At 39.5% G+C, this 19251-nt stretch overlaps 1 protein-coding gene across 8 annotated transcripts in view; it reads left to right on the forward strand.

The window, feature by feature from the left end:
* Window positions 1-458: 458 nt before the first annotated feature.
* LOC113985613 (prefoldin subunit 3) overlaps window positions 459-19251 on the forward strand; it is a 41226-nt gene continuing 22433 nt past the window's right edge. Inside the window, exons 1-11 of one of the 8 annotated variants that reach the window (XM_039387775.1) lie at window positions 459-1020; window positions 8441-8583; window positions 11278-11353; window positions 12145-12247; window positions 12427-12520; window positions 12625-12736; window positions 13766-13872; window positions 14454-14495; window positions 14760-14774; window positions 17821-17906; window positions 18967-19090. In XM_039387775.1, the coding sequence (XP_039243709.1) occupies window positions 888-1020; window positions 8441-8583; window positions 11278-11353; window positions 12145-12247; window positions 12427-12520; window positions 12625-12736; window positions 13766-13872; window positions 14454-14495; window positions 14760-14774; window positions 17821-17906; window positions 18967-19090 (1035 nt within the window). In that variant the 5' untranslated portion in view covers window positions 459-887. The remainder of the gene's footprint in view (window positions 1021-8440; window positions 8584-11277; window positions 11354-12144; window positions 12248-12426; window positions 12521-12624; window positions 12737-13765; window positions 13873-14453; window positions 14496-14759; window positions 14775-17820; window positions 17907-18966; window positions 19091-19251) is intronic. The other 7 variants (XM_039387776.1, XM_039387780.1, XM_027716512.2 and 4 more) reach the window with 7 other exon arrangements.

Here is a 19251-nt window from a genome sequence, read left to right on the forward strand (position 1 = left end):
ACTCCAACAGGAGGCTGTTGCCAGCAGAGGGTCGGCAACCAACGACAGGCCAAGAGGACATAGTCTCAAGCTGTGCCAGTGGAGGTTTAGGCTGGGCATTAGGAGGAATTCCTTCACAGGAAGGGTGATTGGACATTGAAATGGGCTGTCCAGGGAGGCAGAGGAGTCACCGTCCCTGGAGGCATGTAAGGAAAGACCGGACATGGCGCTCAGTGTCATGGTCCGGTTGACACGGTGGTGTTCGGTCATAGGTCGGACTCGACGATCTCAGAGGCTTTTTCCAACCTAACTGATTCCGTGATTCTGGGGGCGGCGGGTCACGGAGCACCCGAGTTATACCTGGGGCGGCACACCTGAGGCCCGGTGGGAGGGGCTCCGGCCCCACTCCCGCGGGATCCTGCCCCTCTCCTGCCCCCTCCGGCCCCTCTCCAGCCCCATTCCCGCCGGGCTCCGGCCCCGCTCAGGGGCGGCGGGGCGGGAGCGGGGCGGGCGCGCGGTCACCTGACGCCGCGGCCGCCGCCATTTTGTCTGTGAGCGCAAATGTGAAAGGGAAAGCCGGGGCGCACCCGCGGGAGGAGCGGCGGCAGCGCCGAGCGGCGCCGGGATCCGGGGGAACACCGGGAGCACCGCTGCCGGGAGCCGGGGGATCGCCACCGCTGGGAGCCGAGGGAGCACCGCCGCCGCAGCGCGGAGCAGCGGGAAGAGCCCCCGTGGCGGCGGCGGCGGCCGAGAGGAGCCGCTGAGGCGGAGCCCGGCGAGTGCTCCCGCCGGAGGGAGCCGCCGGCGCCCTTCGCCCGGGAGGCTGCGCTCGCCCCCGGCCTTGCGGGGGAGCCGCCGCCCCGGCCTTGCGGGGGGACCGCGGGGGAGCCGCCGGCAGGGCCGCGGCGATGATGTCGGGGCAGTCGATCACCGACCGCATCACGGCGGCGCAGCACAGCGTGACCGGCTCGGCCGTGGCCAAGGCTGTGTGCAAGGCGACGACCCACGAGGTGATGGGCCCCAAGAAGAAGCACCTGGACTGTGAGTAGGACCTGGCGGTGGGACCGGGGTTGGAGCTCCGGGGCGGCTTTGCTGCTCTGGGGCTGCGGGCGGGCGGGAGGCAAGAGCCGGCCGCTCGCACTTGGGGGGGGGTGTCGTGTAAATCTGGGTGGACCTGAGTGCCGTGAGCTCCAGAACTTATTTTCCACGTGGAGGGAGTGAGGTTTGTAACGCCCTGTGGCGCCCGGGAAGCAAAAATATTCCAACCTCACGAGCTCTTCCCGGTGAGAGCTTCTTAGCTCGTGTGCTCTGGCTATAGTGGTGCTTGTTAATCCGGCACCTGGGGAAAAGGTGGGTTTACTGCTGTGAGCCAGAATGCAATTTTTAAAGCACTGTTCTGTCCTTCTGTGCATCCGCTGGACTGCAGCCGGTTAAATATTTCTGTCGTTTCCCGAAATATCACAGCGTTTTGTCTTGCGGCTCGTGAAACGAGGTAAAAAGATTAGGAGGTAAAGGGAAGGGCGTAGGTGGACCAGTGGATTTCTCCTCGATAAGAGTATGTTGCCGCTGATATATTTAATATGTTAAAACTCCCCTCTGTGTACCAAAAGGCGTAGAAAGTTACCCTTGAAGTCTACAACAGTATCAGTGGTGTCGCTTCGCTTCAGGTTTTAATAACGGGATATCAGTCGCAGTTGCCGTTTGCTCAGAAGGGCAGTGAATGCTTCAAACCTTGCTCGTTGCACAGCACACTTGTTCCCCAGCTAGTAAAAGTGAAATAAGTGTGTGTTTCCATTAGGGAGAGGGATAAAGGCGTAAAGCCTTTTGCCCGTTTCTAGTTTTGCAGCCCTCGTGCAAATTGAAGGTACTAAAGGGAGTCTGCTGTTGAGGCTCTCTGAAGAAACACTGTAGGTTTTATGTGGTTTGAGGGTAGTTTGGCTGTGTGATGCTGTGACACTCGTCTGTTCATACAGATTTGTGCGAGACCATTCGATGTGGATCAAACAGTTAAAAATAACCAAATATGTATTTCATTTGTTACTGATCTGAATGGGTGGGATCCAGCTACAGTAGTGAATATTGCAACTACTGTGTTGAAATTAAAAGCTTTAAAAGTGGGTAACTGACAATTTCTTTTTTAAAGACACCTTTTTGCATTACCTTATTTTATCTTGTCTTGTGTTGTGCCTGTGGTAGAACAAGTTAATGAGGTAACCCTTGAGTCCAGAAATGGCAACATAACAGGAAGCCAGAAAGTGGTGACAGTTTGCTTAATAGTTTGAAAGCTTTTGAATCTTAAAAGAGGTAGTGTGTTGTTTGAAAATATCCTTAAAATAATGTATCTATCAGAAGTCACCCCCAAAAAATAAGAAGATGGAAACATGGAAAAATTCCCGAGAATAACATAAACTGAGATTGCTTTTTGACTAACAAGTTCCTCTGAATGTGTTTTGACCTAAGCCTGTTTAGAGCTGTCACTCAGTCTCTCCTGAAGGTCCCTTTCTGTGATGGGTTCTATGTTCTGGTGTAATTTACTTGCTCAGACTTTGGTCTAAGACAAACAAAAATCTTCTTCTTGTGACTAGTGTCTGAAATACAGGAATACTTTGGTGGGGTAGGGAAAAAAGATGTGAAATATGGTACCTCAAATATGTCTGTAAAGGGGTTTAAAAAAATCCCAATGAACATGCTCCAATCTTCACTGAGCATATCCAGGCACTGCTTTTCAAACATCTGCAACCCTTTGAGTGGCACTTCTTAATTTTTCACTTGTACACAAGACTTCCTTTTATTAAATGTGAGCAGGTAAATACTAAATACTGTCATCTCTGGAAAAATCACAGAGTATATGTTTTCCAAGATACAGTGCAAGTACTTCCCAATTTAAATAAATTATGGACAAAAATATAGCTCGGATTTAATGTAAAATACTGGTAGTTGTACCCTGGTCACTACATGTGTGTGTCATTCAAAATGATACACCATCTGGTACTATTTGTAATTGCTACTCAGGAAAAAGCTTTAACAAGAACATTTTTTTGAGAGTTGCTATAGTTGTATCAGGGATTGTGGAGGGGTATCAGTTTGTGCACTCTGTTCAGATTAATTCTAAAAATCCCCTTATTGCCAAGTTTTCTCAGCAAGAAAAACTGTGATATGACAACATAGGTTTTTACAGGAAAATGTTATATATGCAGTGTGTGAACTAGTATTTAAGAGTCTTGGGGTTTGTCTGACTACTAATTGCTGAGTAGTATAGTCATATTTTTCTTGAAGAGTGAAAAAACACCCACAAAAAACCCATCCCCAAAACCTAAGCAATGTCAATGGGAATACTTGGGGATTTACCTTTTAAAGTAGGTCACGGTGTCCTAAATAAGTCAGCAGATCTATTTCTGTAGTATTTTGTAATATTTTCGGATAATACAAAATGTCATATAGAGGCTGATCTTTCCACTTAGTGGAGCACCTGAAGGTCTTGTCTCATCTTTCCCAGTGTGGATTCTCTCACTGCCCTCAGCCTCCTGAGCCTGGTTTGCAGTGGAATGGGGCTGTTATGCTTTTGGAGACAAACCTCTTCTTGTCTAACTACTGAAGAGTCATAATAAAAAAAGGATAAATTAAAGCTGTAGCCAAGTTGGTAACTGGCAGAGTAGACTTGTGTGTAGACTGAAATTTAGAAAAATATAACCCCCTAAATCAATTGCATCTTAAACTTTTAAATGAACACAGTAATAATGGAAAAAGCAACTCCTGCTTAACTTGTATAGAGCCCACTTAAGAACAGCAGGGAAGGGGAAAGTAGTTAATGTTACTCATTAAAACTTAAAACTCCTATACATACACAAGCTTTGGAAATCTTGTTAGAAGTGGTAATTCAGGTATACAATTGTATTATTTAACAGAATTAGTCTCTTAAGCCTGTTGTTTTAGGAGAAAGGGGAAGTCTCCACCAAACCATCACAAAGTATATGTTTTGCCAATTAGATCACATTATGACTGTCACAGTTTGGGGTTGATTTTGTACCTGCCTCTTTTCCCTTTTGGCCGCCAGAGCTCTTGACAGTCGGGTAAATGCTGAGGCAGTGTGGTTCTTGCAGAGATGTGTAAGTTGTGATACAGAACAAAGACATTTTCTTGAACTCTTTACACAGATGGGTAGCTGTGTTTAATTTGAAGTTCTTCAGTAATCATTGAAGCTTTTCAGTACAATAATTGAGGAAATTTAACTTGAACAAAAAAAAAGAGTTAATATTGTTGGGATCTATCAATAGGGTTTATGTTTAGCTTTTTAAAGAAACTTTATGGGCTGTCTGTCCTGTATCCTTGTTTAGTGGGGAAGTGGGACAGAATAGCTGAATTGCTTTCTTCTGGTAAAGTAACTGGAAGTTCAGATTTAGCTGTTATTACATAACTGAAACTTAAAGATTGATCTCAATTGTTTATTAAAAGAGCACATGGGCATAAAAATATTTTTATCAGTCAGGTGCTATGTTTAAGTCTTCCAGCAAGAATTGTTGCACTCCTTGGCTACATTGAGAAAGTTTGCTAAAGTGGCTCTGATGTTTTATCTTTTGGTAATGTGTCATCTATGGTGCAACTTTCAAAAAGGAAATGTATTTTTTTCAAGACTGTGTGACGGAAGAAAGTGGTCTTCATTTTTACATCTGTCTTAAAGCAGTTTCTGTCCTGGGACAAAATGGAAGAAATACGTGAATATTAAACCATTATGGTTACCTTTAAGCTGTGTATTTACAGTTCTCTTGAGGGAGATTCCTGACTCAAGAAAGTTATGACTTTCTTGAAAGTTGAATAGTATGTCAGTTTTTGTTAATGCCTGACTGAGAATTTTCCAAAAACCTTCCAAAATATGTATATTTTGGGTTGGGTTTCTTTTTTATATCTGGATTTTTGCATGCTGCTCTCCAAAGAGCTGTATAGTTTCACAGATGATGTGCCAGTATTTCAGATGAGCTGTGGAAGAGAAATCCTCAGTACTCTTCTAGGCAGTAAGATTTCCACAGCTCTTCCAGGCTGCTTGAAAACCCCTATGGTGCTCTTCTGGTTTAAAGCTGTTTGATTTTTTTTTTTTCTTCTTTTTTTCTTTTTTTTTTTTTTCCCTATGTGATGTTAACATGTTTCTAAATTCCATTCTAGAAATAGCACCACAGCTTCACTTGCAGTTGAAATGATTCCTCTGGGTAATTGGCAAAATGCTTTGAGTTGTGAAGTGTTTATATAAGTAGTGCGATAAGAAAATGAGCCTCACTCACCCTATGCATTTCATTCCAGTTTTTGCTGCCAACATCCATATTACAGTTGCCCAGCTGTCAGTCTCTCAGGTGCATGTGTTCTCTTATACTCCCAGATGTATGGATTTAATAGCCTTTTCCTCCTGTGCCACCAGCTGTAACAGATCCATCCAGTTGTTTCTGTGTAGATATTCCTGTTGCAGGCTTAGAAGAATCGTATTAGAAAAATGGCACTTGCTTTTCTTTTTATGGATCTCAATTGGTAGAATTGAAATGTGATGCCAGCTTTTTTTTATTACTAGTTGTAAAATATTAATTAAAAAAATTACCCTGAGTAGGCTTATTAAAGAGTCTTTTTAAACTTGTGCTTTTGCAACACACTCTTAAGAAAGTCCAATTTTGACCTATAAGAGATTTTTTTTCCTAGTTTAGTATTTTAGAGATGTTCTCTTTGTCTAAGCATGTGTTCTTCAGTGTTGGCAACTGTGGCTTATGTGTTTGTGTGTTGAAGGAGATTTTGGAATGAAAGATCAGGGTTTGTGTTAAGTGACATAGCTTCTTATGGAAGTAAACTTGTGCTGGCAAGATAAGCCAAAGCTTTTTTTATGGAGGTGGGGCTTAAGGAGAGGTCATCAGCTACAGCATTAGGTACAGGTGTGAACAGTAGGATTCCTGTCACGTTGTGCCTGAACAGCACTGTAAGGACACTCAGTAGCAGTCCTAGGCATACAAATGTGCAAGGGATCCCCCAGGTGTTCAGCATCATTTTAGGATCTGCTGGAACATCTGCTAGGAAACCTTAGGGAAGGTGAAGAGATTGAAATCTATGTGGAGAGTGCTGGCAAAATAGGAATGAAAATAGCTTGGCTAACCTGACTGGAGAGTAGAAAGGATTTGGGTTTTAACCTGGATCTTCCCTCCCAGTTTCAGCTATTATTTAATAAGCACACTTAATATTGAAAAATCCTCAGTGAAAAATCTGACTTAGTGGTTGTGTGAAGGAAAAGGACTTTGTGCAGAAATAATATTTTCCATAGGCTATCCATGTGGTCTTCGACCTGAGCAGATCAATGGAATTTCTTTAACTGTTACCTAGTGGTGTTATAGATATTGCTCTTTATAGAGTTTGGGGGATTCTTGTTGGTTGTTTTTTTGTTTGGTTAGTTTTTCTAAACTGAGAGTAGGACTTGTAACAGTCCTGTAACATTTCTGTGCTGGTTACAGACACTTCAGGTATTGATGCTTGCTTGGTATTTCCATGTCTGTCTGTTATGCTTGCTTATAAACTGATTGGGTTTAGGAAGACAAACTTGCCTTAATGTGTTTTGAGACAACTACTTGGAAATGTCATAACAAAGTTCTCATTCAGTGATGATGCTGTGGAATTAATATTTAAGATTTTTTTAAGTGTAAATTATGGAATTGGAACTTTCTTCATTCTGTAGGGCAGTAATTGCCTATGGACTGTTTGGACTTCTAGGTTAAAGTACTTTTTAATATGACAGAGCATCTGATGATGATACAACCATGAGCAGTGTCTACCAAATGGCTTGTTTTTTGAGAAACTTCACCTTTGTAAATATTGAACTATTTTAACTCTACTCAGTAATAAGATTTTGATGTATAGCTTGCTTAAAACTTCAGGGCTTTTGTTTTTGTGCAGTTATTTCAGCATTTTTGCGTGTTACTAATAAGGGTGACAGTTTTCATCCCAGCTGCATGTTTTGTATATAGTTGGAAGCCTTCGACATCAGAGTGAAATTAGTAACTTGCTCTAATTTCCATTTTATAGCTTTCTACCTGAACAAGATAATATCTAAAATTCTTTACCCTGTTAAAATTACTCTGGTTATTAAATTATTTAAACAGTGATCCTTAATCAAAGGACTTTTTGTTCCTAATAAACTGATCTTTAATTAAGATACATCTATAATATATTCTGTGCATTAGAACATATATAAATTCTAAGTGTAATATTTCTATGAGGTATTTTGTCCTAAACTATCGATGTATGAGTTCTAAGTTCACGTTTAAATTGCTTATGATAGTGTAGTCTGTTCTCTACATGCTGCTTATACGACAGAGCAGTTTCAGTGGCTGTTTCAGTGGTGCCAACACCTCGGAATTCAGTTGTTTCCCAGCTTCCCAAGCACCTGCCCTTCCTCAGGTCCTCATCCAGACAAGCCACACAAACAGCAATGGGCTCTGCTACCAACAGTCTGCTCACAGGCTTGGCTTAAAGGAGAGGCCACAAAGGAAGCTTTTCAAACCAGATGTTTGTTTTACTGGCCTTGCCCAGTCCTTAGGGTGTACTTTGATCACACCTGAGCCAGATTTAGTACAGAGAGAGAACAAATGTCTGATGTGCATGTCTTGAGGGGTTTAGAGCAGTCCTGGATTCAGTTCTTTGCTCCCTTCTCAGCAAGTACCTTCTCCAGCCTTCTCAGGCAGGTGCTTTCCCATGTGTCTGCTGGAGCATGGTCCGGTTTTGTACCAGTATTCTGGCAGAGGCTTGAAGCTCTGTCTCTGACCTCCCAAGTTAATGTTCTACTGTTGAGTTTATTATCAGTCTTGGACACAAAGAGCTTTTTTATACGAAAGCCTGACACCTGCCATGATTCACCACAAAATAGTCAGTAGGCTGGTGATTAGGTTTTTTTAGCTAAGTGGAAAGATGTGTAGATGCAAGTTCTTGCTCTTAATTCTTAGAGAAAGGAGCCTTATTTTACAGGTTTGTAGCATCTCATTTGCTGTCATGTGTGTCAGTACTCAGGCTTAGGTTGGAGTGGCAAAGTACTTACTGCCTGTTGATCCCATGAGGTATGGATGTCTCAGCTTTTCCTTGCTTCTTGGATTTTCATTTTTTTTTGTTACATTGAGTGGCCTCAGACATTGAGCACCCAGAAAGTCTACACTGGCTTTCAAACACTAATTTGGGCTCTGTTGGGTTTCTAATGGAACAAGTTATTTGTTGATGAAGTATTGGGACTCCATAAAATTACTGAAATGCCTTTGAAGTTCATACTTGGAGTCCTTCAGTAAAATGTAGTGAATTTGAGGAAGGACTCTAAAAGACCACAATTATTTCTTAAACAAAGAACTGAAGTTCATGCTTCCAGTAAGAATTCTCAATGTAAAAACACAAAATAACGTGTTGATCCTCTTTGAGCATGTAACTCATTATTATGCTTTTTTCCCCTTTAATTTAGATCTAATACAGTGCACAAATGAAATGAATGTGAATATTCCACAGTTGGCAGACACACTCTTTGAGAGAACTGCAAACAGTAGCTGGGTTGTAGTGTTCAAAGCTCTAATTACAACACACCACCTCATGATGTATGGAAACGAGGTAAGACATGATTAGTTCTGTTAAGGTCTCCTATATGGCTTTTAAAACATTGTCTCAATCTGTAAGGCATTAGATATGTATTTCAGTTTTCCAGGATCTTTGTTTTTTCCTCAGTTGGTGGCTGTAAAGTACTTGTCAAAACCAAAAATATATTCCTTCATTATTTCAATACCAAAATACATCAGTGTTTGCGATTTGCCTGCAGGTATCTGGGTTGGGCTGTGAGGAAATAATGAGTGACATTTGTAGAAGAGAGACTTGAAAGACTTCTGATGAGCTTTACTTCATTAGGGTAGTGCTTATCAGGAAGAGCACAGCAGAAGAGTCCTGTTAGCCCTCCATAAATGTGCAGCCAACCTTAAAACAGATAAGGAAGAATATGTACTAGAGGGGAGAGGAATATGATGACTGGAATATTTGATCCTGCAAGTCATCATCTGATGGGCTAAACCTTCAGATGTTGTTGCTGTTTAGAGTCCTCTGAAACGTATTTCTACTGCATTTGATTCGCTTAAATTATTTCATCACAATTTATGAAATGCATCCCAGTCACTAATATGGCATTAGAAATGTAGCCTCTATTGTATTAAAAGCTAAACTTTGGTCAGATGACAGTCCTAAATCTGTGTGCAGTCATTGACCTAAGAAATGATTGTTGACTACCAGTAATATTGAAGTGATGACTCCTCAAGTACCCACCAGCCATTAAACTGCTCTGAAAGCTTGGTCTTTGCCTCCTCTCTGCAGTGCTCTATGAACTTCATTGAAATGACCTGTAAAACATAGTGTGCTCTTCCTTAACAGCTCCTCAGGTTATTTACCTGTTTAAGCTGTATTTTCAACAGATAATAGACAGAAATAAGGAATATTGCAATGTAAAATTCACTGCTTGGAATTTACTACTTATTACAAGTATAAAACTAAACTGAATGCTGTAAATCAGCTTGTTTATTCCCTCTTTTTCCAATACAGTTCATATCTGCACAATGAAACTTGCAAGGAAGAAAACCAAACAAACCACAAACTGAACCATAGAAAAAATAAAAAATCAAAACTTAGAGTTGTGGGCCACCAGCCAGTATCTGTTTACCCATACAGTGTTTTGTACTGGCAGAAGAGTTGAATTTTTATGTCTATACCAAATCTGCTCCTCAGCTTTGAACAGGTGCATTTGGAATTTTAGAGAATTCCTTTATACCTGCTGAGATAACGTGGCTGGGACATTAGTTCTGTAATTTCAGGTGGAACATGAGAGTACTCCTCACTCTCCTAATACATTAAAAGAGGCTTTTTCTGAAGCAAATAAAAAATTATCAGATGTTGGACTTCTATTTTAAGTAAAAGTAAGCATAAGAGAGGGTCAAAATGTTGCCAGAGCAATCACTGTCTTGCAGTTTCTTGTTCAATATAGCTGCCTGTTTCTTGAGATGAAGTTTTGGGTGAAACTCCTCTTGCCTGTGCATTTTGCAGCATAAGACCCCTGACATCTGAGTAGTTGAGAGTTAGCCTTGTCCCTTTTAAAATGAGATTCAGAACAGTAGCTAATTTTGAAATATATATGGATAGAAACCCTTTGAATATCACTGTTCTGTTCCTGATCATGTTGCTACTGTTTTGCTTGTGTATCTCTTTGAATGCAGTAATAAGATGTACAGATAAGTCAACTGGAAAACAGAATAAGAAAAAACAGAGCCTGAACTGTTGGTAGGCAAAGCCTGCCTCTGGAGTTGCTGATGAGGTGGTACGTGACAAGTTGGGGAATCACTGGCAGGTTAAATTGATTTCAGTTTAAATAGTACCAGTGAGAAGGATTTTCTCGTTACTGTGCTAAGCCCTCTATTACAGTTCCCAGGAGCAGGTGCTCCTGAGCCTCACTGAACACATGCTGGTTTACAGAGTACAACAGTCCCAGCCTGGCAGGAGGGTGGATTTCCACCGTGGAGAGTGAAGGAACAGGCCCTGCATTCTGTGGCAGCAGAGCATTTCAGATCAAAGCAAGTCCCTTAAGCCATATTTATCATAATTCTCTTTTATGCACTAAAACACATACAAACAAGCAAGAAAGTCAAGAAATGAGAATCTTGGGAGATCTGTGCGTGACAGTGGCAGAGAAGCTTTTCAAACTACCTTGCTACCTGGATGTGTTTGTCTCTTACTCTTGTGTTATTATTGGCCAGCTATTATTTGTCAAAACTTAAATGTTTTAAAAGTCAGATCACTGCATTATATATAAAAAGGATATGGTTATCACCCCAGTGGTGCTGCTCGCCACAGTTCAGAACCATTATTCTCATTCACTGCTTTTAAACTGTGTAATTAAGCCTGTCTTCCTCTTCTACGGCAGCAGTAGAGTTGTGCAAACTTTGGAAGCTTGGATAATGCAAGTGGTATTTTTGTTTTGTATTTTCCAGCTTGTCTGTTCTAAACTACAAAGTTAATGAAGCAGCTTCCTCTAGGATTATTAGTATTTTATTCACAGGCAGTGATGTCTTTATTAATTTAAATCTGTACTTTTGCCAAATAGAGTCTTGGACTTCAGAGGCTTTGTTAGTGAGTGTTTTCAGGTTTTCCTCTAAATTTCTCCCTTTTAACCAAATTCTATTGTTGATAGAAGTTACAAGGTAAGTGTAGTTTTCTTGCTCAAGTGTTTTGACTCTCACAGCAATTACATTCCCAACTTCTTTTCACCAACAGCGCTTTATCCAGTATCTTGCGTCCCGAAATACTTTGTTCAACTTAAATAACTACCTGGACAAAAGTGCCATGCAGGGTAAGGATCTTTCACTGAAGGAAATAACTCCACTGCTTTTTTTCCTCTGTGATAGTGCATGTGTAGGTGCACTCCAGGAGACAAATGACATTTAAATTGAAGGGTATTATGATTTGTATTGCATGAGACACTGTGCATGAGTTACCTAGGTGAGTGCTAGAAATTTTCTGTAATGTATGTAGCATTGCACACACAGCTATGAACTTTAAAAGGTGAACTCTTAAGGCTCATTAGAATAAACCTGATGAATTATCAGCACAGTAATAACTTTTGCCATTGCATTTTAATGCTTCAGGAGTAAATGTTTACTGTTAAGGTGCATGGAATGGTAACCAGGATGTGTTGTATAAATAGTGAGAACTCCTAATCTCTAAGTCCTTTAATTACTTGCTAATGGCAAAAAAAACATTTTTATAGTGAGTTATGTTACCAAGCTCTTCAGCATTTTACTAAGAATACATTTTTAGTGAATTTCAAGAACATCTCAACAAGAACTGCTGGGTTCTTTACTGATATTTTATGCTTGGTTCTTGTCTAATATTTTAATGCGTTTAGGTGTTTATTCCCATAATTGCAACAAATGCTTTCCTAATCTTAGCAAGTTGGGAAGAAACTGTAACATCACATCTCAAGGTGAAAAGCAGTCGATCTTGAGACTCTAGAAAGTGCCTATGAAGGGCTTTTTAAGCAAGTTGATGTAAAATGGGCTAGTAGGAGGATAGTTCTTAAAAAGAACTTAAAATGAACTGTACCTCTTTAAAATGTCTAACTTACAAATGCTTAACTTTTAGGCTATGATATGTCTACCTTCATTAGGCGATACAGCAGATACTTGAATGAAAAAGCACTTTCATATAGACTTGTAGCAGTTGACTTCACCAAAATGAAAAGAGGGTAAGACTGTTACTTCTTTTGTTAGATCTTTCCTATTGCAGGGGCTGGAAGCCAGTTGTTCTTGAGCTTGTCATAGAAAGGTGTTCTTTTTACTCTTTGAAGCAGTATCTTATTGCTGAAAGAGCGTAATGTGCTGAGGTCTCTTTGTAACTTGTAAATCTGTGTCTTTTCCTCTGTAGGATAGATGGAGTGATGAGAACTATGAATCCTGAAAAGCTTCTGAAAACTCTTCCAATCATACAGAACCAGCTTGATGCACTCCTTGATTTTGATGCAAGTACTTTAAACTCAGTGTTAAGTAAAACTCTCTCATTTTGAAGTGAGAGTTTCGTTATTTTGTTAAATACTAATTTACTTTCTCATTGCTTTCTACACAGGCAAATCCAAATGAACTAACAAATGGTGTTATAAATGCTGCCTTTATGCTCCTCTTTAAAGATTCCATTAGACTTTTTGCAGCATACAATGAAGGGATTATTAATCTTTTAGGTATGTGAGAATTTTTTTAGCTTTTGAACTTGTGAAGGTATTGAGAAAATTAAGGAATACAGACAATTTCTGATTGCAGTTTCCTGATAAATTCTCTGCTCTATTACTGTTAAATTAAGCCTGTCTTAGTTTTAGTGGCAGGTAGCATGGGCTTAAGCATACACTTCTACCTGGAAGAACAGATGTTGAAACAGAAACAGAGATGAGGCAGTGACTGGTGAGAATGAAACAAGGATACCATAAATATGCAGTGGATAACCTTTGCAGTCGGACTGTAAAAGTATAATGAGATATCTGGTATTTTGAGTATTTAAAATAGTCACAATATGACTGACTTCTGTTTTCCTGTACCTTCTTTATAGCTTGACTGTTCACCTTTTAACTGGTACCTGAATCTACGTGAACCAATTAGGTGACAAGTAGGGTTTCTTGTAAAAGAGTGATAAGCTTTGAACAAAGCCTTTTAATTACTATTTAATCAAATTTCTGATCAGTTTCTGATCTGTTAATCCATTAGTTTTGACCGAGTGAAATATTCTTAAGTAAAGAGGGCAAAACCATAGAAAGGTCAGTTCAGGATATGTACTCACTTCAGTAGCCATTCTAATGCCTTTTGGATTTTAAGCCCATCTAGAGACATCAAATGTATTGATACAGCATCTAAAAATATAAATATGTACCAGGAATATTTTCAAATGCTTAAATAATTTGCCTCATTTCCAGCTAATAAACTTTTTGAAAATATTCACCATAATACCTAATTTAGCAATTTGCAGTGATTCAAATCCACGCTCAATAAAGCTTTGCATTATAGTCTAATACTCTGAAACAGAAAAATCAGTGGTTTTGTGTTGACTGACTTATCACAAAAGGTGTCAGGTATTAAGGTGAACTTTAAAATCCAGATAGCTTTGAGTTACTCCTGTCTATTCTTCCCCTGAAGTTTGTCTTGAATTAACTTTTATAATACTGTGTCAGCCTTTTGTTGGGGAGGGTATTATCTTACAAGAGTTTTATTTGCATCCTCAGAAAGATATTTTGATATGAAGAAGAACCAGTGCAAAGAAGGCTTGGATATTTACAAAAAATTTCTAGCCAGAATGACCAAATTGTCAGAATTCCTCAAAGTAGCAGAGGTAAATAAATCTACATCTATGGAAAGGATCTAATTTAGCTGTCTGTGCTGGTACAGTATCAATATTCATAAAAACAACTTCACAAAGATTGCTGTACAGTGAAGTATTAGGTATTTTAAAGATTGTATACACTCATTAACATGGGATGAGATTCTTGGGTATCCTTTTTTTTATTAGACAGAGTAGAACATAGTCAATTTTCTGAAGTGTTGATACAAATTTTATGAATGATCCAAAATGTATAAACTGTAACTTAACGTTACAGTCTATTTACAGTGCCCTCCTTTAATGTAACTGCTAAAAAATCTAGTTGCAGTAAGCAATGTGGGTGTTTCTAATGATCCCAGTAGACTTTTCTGCATGAAAGTCAGGCAGGATGAAAAGTTGGGTTTGCCTTGAGATGTATGCACTTGTGATTACTGAGATGTGTTCCTAGTGGAACTTGTACCAGTTCAGAAAGTTGTGAATATCCCTTTTTAAATGTTAGTTTCTATGTAACATTCAGATATTGCTGTGTTTTATTTTCATTGCCACTGCATGTATTAATGTACTGTTTTTTTCTTCATTTTTTGTAAACCCAGCAAGTTGGAATTGATCAGGGTGACATTCCAGATCTTACTCAGGTCAGTATACACAGTATATTGATTAACCCAACTGTTTTGTTCTCTGTGTTTTTAAAAGATTGGTGTGTGTCATAGTAATGATTCTTCTTGAGACTATATTCCCTTCTATGTATTTATATATGGGAAATGTGTTTGGTAACTTTTACCATGCTTTAAATGTACTCAAACTTTGAAGCTCTTAATAAGCTTTTTTTTTTTTGATTGTTTAAAGCAATAAAACTCACAGAAAATATTTTTCAAGAACTTCTATTTTTTTTTTCACAGAGGATCCCTGGGAAGGTAAGCCACAAACATCTTGCCATGCCTAGAGGAAAACCTTCCATTTCACTGTAACTTAATGTCTTCCAACACACTCAAAGATTACAGTTAGTTCAGTCAAGAATTTTTTCTGTCCCCTGAGGTCTGAATAAATTGGATGTTTCTATATCAGCACTCAATTCCAGTTTAACTATTACTCAGTGTATGAGGGACATGCACGGTGCAGGTTGTGTGCTGGGAAACTTCCCCTGAAAGGTGGGGTGCAGGGAAACACCTTCCAGGGAGGATAAACTGAGGGGCAGAAGGGAGGTGAAAAAGATGGTGTGACCTGGTGAAACAGTGACAGTCCACAGCAATGAACAAAGGTGTTCTTTGTGAGCTCCCTCAGCTCGCAGGGATGGTGTATTTCTCATGTAGGGCCAACCCAACAGCACAGAGGTGTTTGTCATTATTTCTGCAGTGCAGGGTAACCTGATGGAATGAAGAGCCACCTGTCAGGACACTGGGGCAATAAACTGGAGTGTCTTAGAACTCTAGAGTACTCGAGCTGTTTAAGTGGAGTCACTGAGAAACAGTAAAAATTTAATGTGTAATCTTTGAACAGTCACGGCTAATCCTGCACCACCTTCATGAAATTAAATTTTGTGGGTTAATCATGTAAAAATGTATGTAGTGTGAAGATTTGCCTAAACGTCAGTGTCTTTTTAATGTGGAAATCAAATCTAAACCACAAGCTTCCATTGTTAGTGGTATTCATTACTGCCTACATATGATTTCCATCTGAAACCATACATGCTTCAAAGTACAAATCTCTAATGTTTGCTCCTAGCAATTTATATTAATCCCATCAAGAACTTCTAGGCCTTTTTGGTAGGAAAGAAATATGACTGTAACCATCAGGGTAAGAGCAGGTAATGAGTAAAAACAGTAGTTTGATGTTTTCTGTTGGTGTTTGATCTTAGCATCTTACTTTGTCTGTTGATTAGTAGTGCAGTATTCAGCTGGTCTGTATTATGCTAATCACATTATACTCAAGTCTGAAGTTATTTATACCTCACTGGGTTTGTGTGCACTTGTCCACTTAATTGGGTCATTATAAGGCTCTTGAAAGCAGGTAGGGTTTCTTTATTTACTGAGAATAGGGGGATTTAACTTAACATTTTATTTCTAATACCTCAGCTGTTTTGTTGTAAGTGCACTATGTAAGTGACAAAGGCAACTTTGAACTGGTGGTAGACATCAGCATCCTGTGTATTTTGGCAATTTCAGTTCCACTGTTAAGCCTTCCACTTACATAGAAAATTTCATGGCATTTAACATGAGTTGAGTAATTGTACATCCATTTAGTGCCACATTAAAAGGATTTGCTAGAATCTCTTAATAGTGCCATTTTGTCTGCTCCTATAAAGAAAATGTTTTTCTTTGTAGATGCCCTGTTTCACAGTGATGTTGCTTGTGTTCTGTTTATAGCTGTTACTGTATTTCATGAATGTAACTGGATCATTTCCCTCTGTATGAATGTTAGTCTGTCAGATGTCTTTCTGTGGGGGGGAGGCTGAATCATAAAATACAGCATTTCTCATGTCATAATGCCTGTATTAGCCCGGGCACCTTTTCTGACATAAAACTACTCTGTTCACTCAAAATTTGATGTTTTGTTGGATGTATGCAGCAATAAGAAAGTTCAGAGGAGGTTTGTTGGGTTTAGTTCTTGTGGTTGAGGGGGTCGTTTAGAGGGTTTTAGAAATAGTAAGTACAGAATATGCTTTTCCATACAAATAAGTTTTAGAGTGGCCTTGAGAGAAAAAAAAGATTTCTGGAATTAGGGCATAGGCTTCTGTTATTATCAATGTAGTTGTGCCATGCAATGCCTTTTGCAAACTATTGTGCCTCCTAAAAGTATGGAGGGGTGATTTTTTTTTTTTTTTTTGGTCCCTGATACCTTTCCAGAACGGTATTTCAAAATGTCCCCCTTGGGGTTTAGCTGTCTAGGTCAAACACCAAATTTATTCATGACCTGTTGTTGAAGTAGCTACACTGTCTTATGTCTTAGCTTACCTAGCTCTACTTAAATACAAGCTCAGACCTTAATTTTAAGACAAGAAGTTTTATAGGATTATTCTAAGTACTTTTTTCCCCCCTCCATCTCTCGATTCATCTAGCTTGAATTGGCCTTCACTGAATGTGGGACTCTAGAATTGTGCTCAGTATTTCAAAGGGGAGCTTGCCAAAGCCTTGTGTAAATAATATTTTTCCTCTTTCCAGGAAATTACTTGATCTAACTTTTGGTACAGAAGGGCTACACAAGGGCAAGCTTGTTTTTCCTCCAAACAATGCCTGTCATATCTGTTTTAGCTATTGAAAGTTGGCAAGTGGTAAGAGAGGCTTTAATGTCTCTGAAACCCTGCCAGGTGAGGAGGACTGAACTGGCAAGTAGATTAAAACTTGAGAGGTCCATTCCTTTCATCTGAATATGCAGTAGGATTTATTTCACTTGGAGTAATTGAGTTGGCTTATTGTATAGTTACATGTTGAACAGCTACTCAGTCTGCAATAGTATTGTTGGGATCAGATTGAATTTGATTCCCTATTTTATCAAACCCAACATCCTGCTGTAGTCAAGTGTTTCTGCTATAAGCCTTTGACTGTAAATATTCGAGTGAAGAATGACTGGCTTTTTGTTGTTACATGAGAAAGGAGATCAAAAATACCAAGTCTTTGTTTTGGTACTTCTGTGAGTTCAGGGGAGTACTGCTTAATCAGCTGTGATTATTCAGTTAATCTTAACATAGCAAATACTGTTGCCAAAACCAAAGATGCAACTTGCATGTGCAGGAGCAAACCCATTCTGGGGGAATCCTTCCTTCATGCCTCTGTGTCCCACTCCTTTTAAAGAACCACTACTGAGTGGATAGGATCTGGGTGTGCAGGGTGGCAGCAAAACCCAAAGGCACAATTATTCATCTGTGAGTTTTTGTTTGTTTTTCGTGGGTGAGAAAACTCATCTGTGTGCTAAACAATGAGGTGTTGATTAGAAGCAATGTTTTATAAATACTTTTAATTTTAGGCACCCAGTAGCTTGCTTGAGGCACTGGAACAGCATTTGGCTTCTGTGGAGGGAAAGAAAACAAAAGAAGTCTCTGCTGCCAGCAGGTGAGCACCCAATGAATTACAACAGTGCCAATACTTAATATTTGTCAGTGTTATTCTAAGAATTTTCAGGATTCAGTCACTTAGTATTCTTGAATTTTATTCACTTCTGAATATCTCTTCCTAGAAATATAAATGAAGCATCTAGTGGGTATTAGTTTGATAGCTTAGCCATGTTTGAAATCTAGGCATGACTGCATGTCACTACAGCCTGATTATGCTGTAACAAACCACTGAGCTGAGACCTTGTATATTATTCCTTTTAGCTTTTACTTGTTTGAAGTCCTTTGATTTGTAAGATTTCTAAGGTATTTGAATTTTGATACCCTTCTTACCCAATCAGGTGGTATTTATCTTTATTGTCAATTGTCTACCTTTCAGACCATGAATTTATGTTAACCTGCTCATAAAAGCTCTTCAGTCCCTTCTCAGAACAGCCAAATTAGCTTAGATGTTCTGTGCTGACAGAAATTGTTATTCTTTCTGTCAAGAACGGTATCAGTATTGTGTGAACAGTACTTCTGACTGAAGAGTGAGAGATCTCTTTTGGCACAGACATTCCCACACAGAAACTTGGTAAATATTGATAAATGTATCAGTGTGAGTTACATTCCTGAGTTGCATTCTCCTCAGATTTTTTTTTTTTTGCTCAAAAATTTGAGGATTTGCTGCCACAGGATTCTGCTCAAGTGTGTACTAAATAGGGAATAACTCTTGTGCTTTGATTGCTGTTATATAATGTACAAACAAGCTTCCTGTGCCTCTGCCATTTGAATAACATTCCAGTCTAGTCTAGATGACTTTAAAGAAAAAAGACAACTGGTATGTTCCACATTTTCCAGTTCCTACCCACTGAAACCTGATGACTGATTTTGTGTACTCGTGCTGCTTTGTCACCAAACCCTGTTGTTGGGCTTTTTTGTACCAGAGAGTAAAGGAAAAAGGGACTGGGGGGGAGAATGGCACACGACTAGATAAGGCATTTGATCATTAAACTGTAAGTAATGTATACCTGATTTAGTTTTTTAATAACTAAATTTTTTTTAATTGTTACCTTTTTTAGAGCTAGTGCCCTATCCAGTGCTGTTTCCTCACTTGCCAATACAGGAATGTCATTCAGCAGGATGGATGAGAAAGAAAAGCAGCAGGCATTGGAGGAGGAACAAGTTAGACTGCAGGCACTGAAGGTATGATGTTTTTAACAAGTTCTGTTTTCCAAGATTTTTTTGGTTTTGAATACAGGTTAGCATAAGAGAGGCAGGGAAGCTTGCAAGGTCACTCAGAGAGGAACATCAGCTGTGTATAACATACAGCTGTGCTTTGACCTGTGCTATATCAATGCAGTGGA

Source organism: Pipra filicauda, unplaced genomic scaffold (genome assembly GCF_003945595.2).
Source record: "Pipra filicauda isolate LSUMZ 115617 unplaced genomic scaffold, ASM394559v2 scaffold58_size5111680_pilon, whole genome shotgun sequence".
Classification (NCBI taxonomy): Eukaryota; Metazoa; Chordata; class Aves; order Passeriformes; family Pipridae; genus Pipra; species Pipra filicauda.